Source organism: Papaver somniferum, chromosome 9 (assembly GCF_003573695.1).
Source record: "Papaver somniferum cultivar HN1 chromosome 9, ASM357369v1, whole genome shotgun sequence".
In the NCBI taxonomy this organism is placed as follows: Eukaryota; Viridiplantae; Streptophyta; class Magnoliopsida; order Ranunculales; family Papaveraceae; genus Papaver; species Papaver somniferum.
In genome coordinates this window covers 105,676,176-105,687,452 of record NC_039366.1, presented here as the reverse complement: position 1 = coordinate 105,687,452, position 11,277 = coordinate 105,676,176, and the positions used below count along the sequence as shown (strand labels likewise).

At 37.8% G+C, this 11,277-nt stretch overlaps 1 protein-coding gene across 1 annotated transcript; it reads left to right on the top strand.

Annotated features, from left to right (window-relative positions):
- The first annotated feature begins 5,135 nt into the window (after positions 1–5,135).
- Positions 5,136–9,488, top strand: LOC113313999 (cysteine desulfurase 1, chloroplastic-like). Its single transcript, XM_026562767.1, has 9 exons — positions 5,136–5,363; positions 5,454–5,750; positions 5,968–6,154; positions 6,877–7,022; positions 7,125–7,197; positions 7,743–7,806; positions 8,369–8,468; positions 8,830–8,988; positions 9,170–9,488. Exons 1-9 carry the CDS (start codon positions 5,136–5,138, stop codon positions 9,338–9,340), a joined length of 1,425 nt encoding a protein of 474 aa, XP_026418552.1. The 3' UTR covers positions 9,341–9,488.
- The last annotated feature ends 1,789 nt before the right edge of the window (positions 9,489–11,277 follow it).

Genomic DNA, 11,277 nt, shown 5'->3' with positions numbered 1-11,277 from the left:
AGTTGATCCAGTGGCAAGAGTAGAAGAAGAAGGACAACCAAGTGGTACCCAAAAAGCCAAAAAAGGAAAAGATGTTGTAAGGAAGGATATTGCTAAGAAAGCATCACATCTTGTCCCTCAGCACTTGAAGAAGAAGGGTATTCCAGCAGGCACAATCCTTGGACTACCAGCGGATGGAGGAAAATTGCTATTTGGATACAAAGACTCATGGGCCAGAGAAATATATGAAACCGAGGTAATAAATTACTATTTTTTATTAATGTATTGTCTATGTGTTATATCGTAATACTTGTATTAAGGATTTTTTTATGTACTTTAATAGGATCATCAAGATGCGGTCCGTCTACTCAAACCTACCGCCGCACCAACAAAAATGCTTGCGTGGCCTTTATCCGGTGAATGTGAAAGGTTCAAGACAATTGTTGCCAACTCGGGGTTAGCTAATGCCGCCGAGAATTCATTGTTGGAACATGATCGTGTGGCCATATCGGCGTTCGTGGAGAGAATGTATCCTGAGACCGATACTTTCCATATGCCGTTTGGGGAGATGACGATCACCCCGGATGATGTTGTGCAGATTCTTAACCTTCCCGACCAAGGCACAGCTGTGAAGTTTAACTACACAAAGCAGTTAAGTTGGGCACAACTTTATTCTCTAACTAACAAGTGCTTAGGTTGGGATGAAGAGACAACAACAGCAGAGTTTAGGAGGCATGCCAGTTATAGAACAAGACAGATCAACATTACAGCTTTGATGAATATGTTCCGAGGCACCTTGGAGAAGGAAAAGAATGGAACGTTAACTGATGAGCAAGTGAACCACGCTGCCACTGCATATCTCCTCTGTGTATTGGGATGTGTCATATTCCCCAATACTTCTGGCAACCGGATCGACGCCAACCTTATACAACTTTTGGATCCTCTCCATGAAGTCGGTGACTATTCTTGGGGCACGGCATGCCTAGCATTCTTGATGGAAGAGTTGAGAAAGGCGTCGAGGCTAGGAACCTGCCAAGTTGCCGGAACGTGGCTCTATTGCAGGTTTTTTCTTTAACTCTATAACTCACTCTATAGTTATTCGGTAGACAATACATATGATGCATATTCATAACTCCAAAGGACGCATATTCATAACTCCAAAGGACGCATATTCGGTAGGAATTGATCCATCTTATTTTCCGAATGTTGTTATTCGGTGGCTAGGTACTTAGTTTTATTTCCGATTATATAATCGGAAATATGTTTTTGATATTACCACCGAATATACAGGCCAAAAAACTAGAGGTTACTGAACTCCAAAGGACGCATATTCGGTAGGAATTGATCCATTATTTTCCGAATGTTGTTTTCGAGATTATTCGGTGGCTAGGTACTTAGTTTTATTTCCGATTATATATAATCGGAAATATTTTTTGATATTACTACCGAATATACAGGCCAGAAAAACTATAGGTTACTGAACTCCAAATGACGCATATTCGGTAGGAAATGATCCATTTATTTCCGAATGTTGGGTATTCGGTAGATAGGTACTCAGTTTTGTTTCCGATTATATATAATCGGAAATTATGTTTGGAAATTACTACCGAATATACACAATCTATTTACTAAAACTTGATTTCTTATGTATATAGGCATGGATCTATGACCACTTCCCTATCCTGAAGTTGGCCGGAGAGAACCCGGGGTGGTGCAAAGGTACTCCTAGAGGAACAAAGTATATATTTGAAGACAACCGTTCTAGGACAAAAGAGCAGCAGTTGATTCGCATGAGGGAGATTTTGGACCAATTGAAGGCCTCGGACGTATGCTTTGATCCATACAAGGAAGATCGAGCCAGTGGGCATATAAATTTCGGTCGGACTTGTCCATTTATTTTGGACCATTGTGGCACCCCACAGGATATGTGATGTATAACCCCTCTAGGGTGATGCGACAACACGGGTATATACAACAACAACCTCTGGAGAAAATGGGGGATTACTACAAATTGGAGTTGGAGTTGTGCTCTTCTAGTGGTGATAATCTTACAATTGTTCACACAGGCCCACCTACTGTTCTTGATAACTGGGATAAGAGGAATGACTTCATTATCGACACTGGTAGACGAACCAACCGAGGTGATGAAATTCTCCAGACTATATGAGTTGGTATAACAAGGTATCACATCCTTTGGTTATCCGTGAAATCAAATCCAACACTACTGCGGCGGGTTCAAGTTATAATTGTATCATCAAAGACAAACCAGCTGGTTATGATAGACTGGTGCGTGTTCTTATATTTTTGTTCATTTTATATGATTCCTATAAATCTTAGGTAATTACCGTTTGATGTTATGTCATTACGTATAAAAAACAGGTGAATAGGTTCAAGCGTGTTTCCAAAATGTTAACTGCATGCCTGAAGAGCGGAGATCCCATGCCAGCTGAGAAGATCAAAGAGGCTAGAGATCTAGTTGATAATATGGATAACGAAGATTATGCTGCCCAGTTTGGGGAGAAAGTCACGAAGAGGCATCCGCCCAAGGTGGCAGTATCAAAGACGGGTAAAAGAACTCGAGCTTCATCGAGCGCTGAAGCTGAAGTGCTCCAACTGAAGGTGCTCAAACCCGTGGTCGTGCAGGACTGGGAGGTAGTCACGGTCGTAAAGTAAAGAAGAGCAGATAAATGACAATGATTTTTGTTGTACATTCGGAAATTTGTTTGGGTAACTAAGTTAGACAAGTTCAAATGACAATGATTTGTGTGTATATTCGGAAGTTTGGTAACTAATTTAACTTCCGATTATTTCAATTTCAAAATTTGTGTTTTTCCAAATTCTGATTTTTGGGCCATCGTACATCGGAACTTTACAAAAAAATTATCCTCCGAATATTACAGTTCAAAACAAACCACGCCATGGCTCAGGTGGTTCCAAGGGCCAATATAGAAGGTTAGAGCCCATATTCGGAAGTTTGGTAACTGTTTAACTTCCGTATTATTTCAAAATTTGAAAAGTATCAGTTTTTCCAAATTCTGATTTTTGGGCCATCGTACATTCGGAACTTTACAAAAAATTATCCTCCTATTACAAGTTCAAAACAAACCACGCCATGGCTCTAGGTGGTTCCAAGGGCCAATTAGAAGGTTAGACCCCATATTCGGAAGTTTGGGTAACTGTTTAACTTCCGATTATTCAATTTCAAAATTTGAAAAGTATCAGTTTTTCCAAATTCTGATTTTTGGGCCATCGTACATTCGGAACTTTAAAAAAAATTATCCTCCGAATTACAAGTTCAAAACAAACCACGCCATGGCTCTAGGTGGTTCCAAGGGCCAATATGAAGGTTAGACAGCCCATATTCGGAAGTTTGGGTAACTGTTTAACTTCCGATTATTCAATTTCAAAATTTGAAAAGTATCAGTTTTTCCCAAATTCTGATTTTTGGGCCATCGTACATTCGGAACTTTACAAAAAAATTATCCTCCGAATTACAAGTTCAAAACAAACCACGCCATGGCTAGGTGGTTCCAAGGGCCAATATGAAGGTTAGACAGCCCATATTCGGAAGTTTGGGTAACTTAACTTCCGATTATTTCAATTTCAAAATTTGAAAAGTATCAGTTTTTCCCAAATTCTGATTTTTGGGCCATCGTACATTCGGAACTTTACAAAAAACCTATCCTCCGAATATTACAAGTTCAAAACAAACCATAATCGGAAGTTTAGTTTTTATTACCCTTTCGATTATTCTAACCGAATATTACAATCGGAACCAAACAACACCATAATCGGAAAGAAAGTTGACTCATAACATAACCGAATGTTACAATCGGTAGTTTGTTTAACAAAATAATCTACCGATTTCGTATAATCGGCTAGTTTTTATATTAATAATACTCCGATTACATCCATTACATAAAATTCTAACGGCCTTAACCTTACAATTTCGTCAAAAGCACCTAAATCCATACTCCTAATTGACCATAAAAGTATTAAAACAGATCATAACTTCCAGTGACCATAGAAATTGTCCCTCTTGATTTTGTAGCATCCTTCATGTTCAAATCGTTTCCCGTAGAGGTCCACATACCGGCCATCTGCAAGATTTCTCTGAAATTACGAATGAGTAACAAGTTAGTACTAACTTTTGTTAATGTGAGTTGGAGTTACAGAGATACTTACTCGTTTTTCATACGTCCACCAAGGAAAAGCGTTCCTAACAAACCGTTCCTCATCTTCAAGTTTGTCAATCTCCTTATCGAGCGCATTCTTTCTCATCTTAATGTCATTGGATGATCTTCGAATTCGATTACCATCTAAGGCCTCAAATACCATTAAGATATGGTTCCATATCTGCTCTTCGGATTCCGATTTGTGGAGCTTGTGAACACGATCATGAGTAGTTACCACAACCCACGCTCTATATATAGCACAATCTTCTTCTTCGGCAAAAGCAATATCCATGTTTTTTGTTATGAAAATTAAAACTGAAGAGAGGAAAGAGTTGGGTGCAATTGGGGTGATAGATATGAGTTTCTTCATATAGGTTTAGGGTCCAACGGCTCTTTTTGTTTTTCCCAAAAACTCCAACGGCTAATTTGACGAAAGTTGAACGTGGAGAAACCAATAATCGGTAGGTATTGGATTTAGCATATCTACCGATTATGGTAGCTTTCAAAATTTGAATTTGCGGCAACTTATAATCGGTAGGTTTTGTAATATATTTAACTCCCGATTAACGCTGAATCCAAAACACGAACCAAGAAATACTGCACCGATTACAATCGGAAGTCTGGGAAATATTTTGGCTTCCGATTGCATTCGGAGGGTAACAATGTTATCATATCCTCCGAATATATAAGGGTAATTTCGACATTACGAATTACGCGAGATAAGGGCTGGCTACATTTTCCCTTTGGATGACCTTTTTTGTTTTATTGTTGGCCCCTAAATCCTTTTGAGTGGCCCCTAAAAACGCCAGGTAGTTTATTTCAAGGAAAATATTTTCACTAAGTAAATATTTCCCACAGCGTGAAAATAATTCCCCACCGCCTTATAAAAGAGCCACGTATACAAAATCCTGTAAATATTTGCCTAGAAAGTATTTCCTAAAGATTACATAAAGCAAAACAAATTTAGTTGGTTATCTCATAATGATTCGGTATCTGGAGAAGATGAGTTCGAATCCAATCTGTTATCGTTCTCCAATGGGAACTCTACTTCCCAATCATCCTTCTCCTCTCAAAACCCTAAACCCTAATTTGACCTCTATACCAATCCGGAAAGGATTCAAAAGATTTTCTTCTTCAGTAGCTGTGAAGCCAGTTCAATCAATTTCACTTGGAGATATTACCAAACCTGATTTCCCAATTCTTCATCAGGTGAGTGGAGTATATGTTTACTTCAAAGGGTTTTTTTTGTTTTTTTTAGTAATTTGATAATTTACAAGATGTTTTTGTTGAATTTGTTAGGAGCTTGAAAATGGAAAGAAATTAGTGTATCTGGATAACGCAGCGACTTCTCAAAAACCGACTGTTGTTTTGGAGGCTTTGAATGATTATTATTCAAGATATAATTCCAATGTGCATAGAGGCGTACACACTTTGAGTGACATGGCCACGAATGCATATGAGTCGGCGAGGACGAAGGTGGCGAATTTTGTTAATGCACCACAATCTCAAGATATTGTGTTTACCAGAAATGCAACAGAAGCTATTAATCTAGTGGCATACTCTTGGGGACTTGCAAATTTAAAACTGGGAGATGAGGTTTGTATTCTCTTATGGACTTGTGACATGCATTTCCTGTCTAAGATTTGTTTTTGAAGTTATGAAGAAGATGTTACACTTGTATTACCAAATGTGTGCACATTCCAGGAATCTTCAGCATAGTCTATCCCATGCATCAAAAGGATCAAATTTGGCTGTCACCATTCAAGGTCTTGTGACTCATTCTTCTCTCTTGTTTGCTTTGTGTTCCTTGCAGATCATCCTTACGGTAGCTGAACATCATAGTGCTATAGTTCCTTGGCAAATTGTTGCTCAAAAAACTGGCGCTACTCTGAAATTTGTTACTTTAACAGAAGAGCAAGTTCCAGATGTCTTGCAATTGAAAGAAATGATTTCAAAGAACACAAAGCTTGTGGTAGTCCACCACGTATCTAACGTTCTTGGTAAGTGCTGTATTAATTGTAGAGGCTCTTCTTTTTCTTTTTCTTAACTTGTATTTCTTGGTTAAGGTTTTATTTGTCCAAGTTTTAAAGGCTGTCATCCAGGTTATGTTTCATATGTATGTTAGTAGTCACCAAATTGCAACTCTAGGATTTGAAGTCTGTAGTTTGAGCAAGGTAAAGCTGCTTTACTGAAAGTATTGTACTAGCTGAAGGGTCTTTGGGTACTGATCTAAATAGCAGAATTTTCAAGAAACAAAGAGTAGACTTCATTTTGACTCTAAAGCTAGGTTGTAAACTACTTTCCATAAAAATAATTATCCAGCAGTGGACTGAGTTCTCCTCAACAACCATCTAAGCTTGGACAGAGCAGTTAGTGGTTAGTTGATTGTACGCTGCTTCCATACCTCCTGTGTCTAGTATAATGTATCTGGTAGACATTATCTTTTTGTTGTCATCAGCAGACTAATAAAAGAATTCTGCTATCTGCTCTGGCATTTTAATTAGTTCATTACAAATACAACCAAGCTGGGGTTCACCTTGTTGTACTTCACAAGACAACATACTCGTGATTTTCACAACTCTTGGTTGGTGTGGTACTGTTGTCGATCGTGATCCAAGGAAACATATAGCTTCAAAATCAATGATTTCTTACTTTCTTATAGTTGTTGTCATTAAGTAAAAGGATACTACAATCACATTTTTATCCTCTCCTCTTTTCGTAGGCTCTTCTCTTCCTATTGGAGATATCACAGCATGGTCACATAGTGTTGGAGCGAAGATGCTAGTAGACGCCTGTCAAAGTGTTCCTCACATGGTGGTTGATGTGCAGAGTCTGGATGTTGATTTTCTAGTTGCATCTTCACATAAGGTATGAGGTATAAAGGTTGCTGCTTCTGATATTTACTGTACACTTCTGTGAACTTTTGCTTAAAGATTCTCATCTCGTAGTTAAGTAATAAATGTGTCTCAGATGTGTGGGCCTACAGGCATTGGATTTTTGTATGGGAAAAGCGAGCTCTTGTCCGTCATGCCTCCTTTCCTAGGTAAATTTTATTGTGTATGTGAAAGTGATGTAAATTCCTTTTTCTTCTGTTGGTTTTATCTTTCAAAAATTTTTTTTGTTGTTTCTTGGAAAAGTTAGGTTTCAGAATAGCAAGAAATAATAATAGAGAAAGGGAAAATAGAGAATCATGAAATAAAAATACAAGAAATGGAAAATAGACAAAGCAGTCTACACCTCAACAGCACTAGTAATGCTGATGACGGTATAGAAAGTGATCAAACGTGATTCCTCTAAATAAGGGTTTGGGGCAGAGTCGTGAAACTGAATATAGCTGATGCTCGTAGTTTCAGCCGGAGTGACTCCAAACACCCTTTTCTACGCTCCCAAACTCTGTGATTGAGTTCCTTCAGGAACTGCCAAAAATCAATAATTAATACTGGTCTTGATTCTTGAAGTGGCGCACCAAATCTTCCATAAGAAATGCGTCTTAGCTCGTAGTTTCTTATGTTTATTCTGTGTGCTTGCATTTTTTTTTCCTAATATGGTGACTTATTATACACGCCTGATGTTGATTTCATGTTCCAGGTGGTGGTGAAATGATTGCCGATGTATTTCTGGACCATTCTACTTACGCAGAACCTCCATCCAGGTTAATAAACTTGTATAGAATTTCTGACTAATAAACTACTGCATGATAAGAGGATACTGACATGAGGATAGGAGATAACATGAGAGACACATAATGACTAGTATCTAATATGTTCCTGTGTTGAACAATATCTAAATGTTTTGAATTCCACTTGGTAATGGAACCTGGATGCAGCCAAAAATATACATCACAAGTTTGAGATTTCTCTTTTTCATCCATCTCCATATGTTTTTCGATTATTTTAGCTCATAGCTGGCCGAAGCACAAGCTTAGAATTTCGAACGAAGTTTGAACTTGAATCTGACTTTAAGGATGCCTACATCCTTTGGAATGAGTAATATGGCAGCTGTTCGGTGATTGTGAAAGTTGGAAAATATCATACTGGGGTGTGTTATTAGTAATTACTCTTAGGCCTTAGGGAATTTGGGAGTGTCTCTCTCTGTTGTGAGGATTGGGATTTATACACTACAGGTGAAGTTTATAGAGGAGAGTTAGTTTTATTTTAGTGTGATCACTTTTAACTCACCTGCTTAAGCCTATATCAACTGGTTGGCTCAATCAGGTTTGAGGCTGGAACACCTGCAATTGGAGAAGCCATAGGTCTTGGAGCAGCAGTGGATTATTTATCGGAAATTGGCATGCAAAAAATCCAGGATTATGAGGTGACAGTTTCTCCTGCTATTTTCTTTCTTATATACGATTCCTTAAATGTTCAGACTTTGATATCTATTTTGACAGTTTTTAGCTGAAGTCCATAGTGGAAATTGCTACTTTGCCGACACCATGTCGTACTTGTCTGACTCTTGTGAGGAATATGATGAATAGATAATAGTTTGCTATATATGCCTTCAAGGTTATAACAGTTGCTTCTTGTTCTCTCATCGTGAATTGGATGTGTGCATATATTTGTAAATAATTTGGTGCAAACAATTTGGTTTAAGGTTTGCTTATATGTGGAGGTTGCTTAACTATGTTGTTAAAAACTTACTTCTTGCATACCTTTGTCAATTTCACTTTTTTCAGATAGGGTTGGCTGGTTATCTCCACGAAAGCATGTGTTCCATTCCCAAAATGCGCATATATGGCCCTGCTCCTTCCCGAACTGTTCATCGAGCTGCTCTTTGTGCATTCAATGTTGGCACTATCCAGCCAACAGATATTGCCGCTTACCTTAATACAATAGTATGATTAATAAATCCTCATTATTTTCATTAAGCATGCTAACTGACATATCTTCATTAATTGTCTGTTTTTAGAGAGTGGGAGTTTTTTTTGTTCCATTGAAGGACCACACTACCGTAATGCAGTCCCAGTCTTACATCTTAATCGCTTAATGATCTGGGTTATTCTTTTTGTGTTGTAGCATGGTGTAGCGATCAGATCAGGTCATCATTGTGCTCAACCTCTACATCGCGATCTAGATGTAAATTCAAGTGCACGTGCTAGTCTATACTTCTACAACACCAAAGAAGATGTTGATACCTTCATAGAGGCATTGAAAGACACTGTTGGTTTTTTCTCTTCACTCGAGTAAAAAGGTTACTTTCCTCCCCATGTTCTTTTCCATACCTACTTGTTTGATTTTGTAGTTTTGCTAGGTGTCTTGTGTTTAAACATTTATTAATTTACACTACATAATAGTACAATAATAGCATCTTGTTTTTCTGCTGCATGCCCCTTCATATTGTTGTGTCTTGAACATTTTTCCTTTTTCAGAGGGACATTATGCATTGTCAGTCCCACACATAAAGCTGTATCACTGAGTTATACCTTTCCCTTTACACTTTGGAATATTACTCTGATATCAGACCACAAAAAGAACTATATTTTAAATGGAAACAAAGCAAACAATAAAATTTGGGATATTACTTCCTATGTATAGCAAAGTTACAATTGAGGAATATCATTTTGAAACGAAATTTCCCTTTGGCTACACATCGTTATAGTCTTGGGGCTCAATAGCCAGTAGGCCCTTGCAAGTTGCAACAGAGCCTCTGACCGAAGTAGAAACAGAGTCTCTGACCGAAGTAGAAACACTTCTATACTTTTATACTGTTCTTTTTAGAAGCTTGTTGGGTTTTATGCTGTAAAACAATTATAGTCCCCTAAGAGCAACTGCAGTGGTGCGATCAAAACCAAAGATCAAAGATCAAAAAAAAGACCAAAATTTGGGTTTAGTCCGTGTTGTGACGCAACGGTACATGATTAAAATTTCGTCAGGCGGACTTTAAAAGTCCGCCCCAATATTTTTTTGTAAAATTTCATCAGGCGGACTTTAAAAGTCCGCCCCATTTTTTGTAAATTTCATCAGGCGGACTTTAAAAGTCCGCCCCATTAAAATTTCATCAGGCGGACTTTAAAAGTCCGCCCCATTCTTTATAACTTTCATCAGGCGGACTTTAAAAGTCCGCCTCATTCTTTTTTTTTTTTATTTAATTAAAATTTCATCGGGCGTAATTTAAATCTCCGCCCGTTAACAAGCGTACTTTAAATTTACGCCCAGCAACAAGCGTACTTTAAATTTACGCCCGACTATATTAGAATTTGGGATTTGGTCGCGATCATATTTGGTCTGGAATTTGATCTTTGGTTGGGATTTGATCTTTACTCCGTCCCACTGTGTTACGATCTCATCCCAAATTTTTGGTTATACTCGCCCACTGTGGATGCTCTAATACTATGATAGTGAAAGCACCTTCGGTAAATTCTACTTTTGTGTTTGTTCTACCATTCATTTTCATTTGAATTCAACTAGTATATCAACTCTTTGGAATTTATCGGACTGTATCTTCGACTACTTTCAGTCAATTATAGTCTTCGGTACAAATCTTTTTCCAGCGGCTTTTGCAGCATGTTTTACAATCAAGAGACCGACAAGGATGTTAATCATTTTTCAGTACGCTGATTTGAGGAAGAAAAGTGTAATCCGAGTGTGAGAATAATGTAATGAGTATAATGGAAGAATACTTTTCTTTGATTGAAACTGAAATTGTCTAGTTCTATTACTTTTCAATTCAAAGAAAGACATAGGAAAAGAGTTGTATTAGTGTGGTAGTGACTGGTGAAGAGAAGACCTATCTAGCCATCTAGCTAGGTTAGGAATGTTGTTTTAGAATTATGATGATGAAATTAGTAGTTATATAAAAAAAAAAGTGGACCCAATGAAATCCAATCATGGTTTGGATTCATTTAGGTGGTGGGTTTAGCTTAAGAATTACTCTCTGGAAGTTCCCTCCCCCACATAGTATCTTGATAAGGTTGTCCATTATTTTCTTGAATGTGGATTTGCAGTCATGCACGTGCTCATTATCTTCCTTGCTCCCTTTGTTGGGGACTAGTTTGGTATTGCTTGTGGTTTCGTGGAAACATGTAGTAGATGTCTTGTACCTCGTTGATATCACAAAAATGCAACGTTTCAACCACTTTCTAGTATCAAAAACCTCATCTTTTGAGACTGCTATCTGTTTTTGC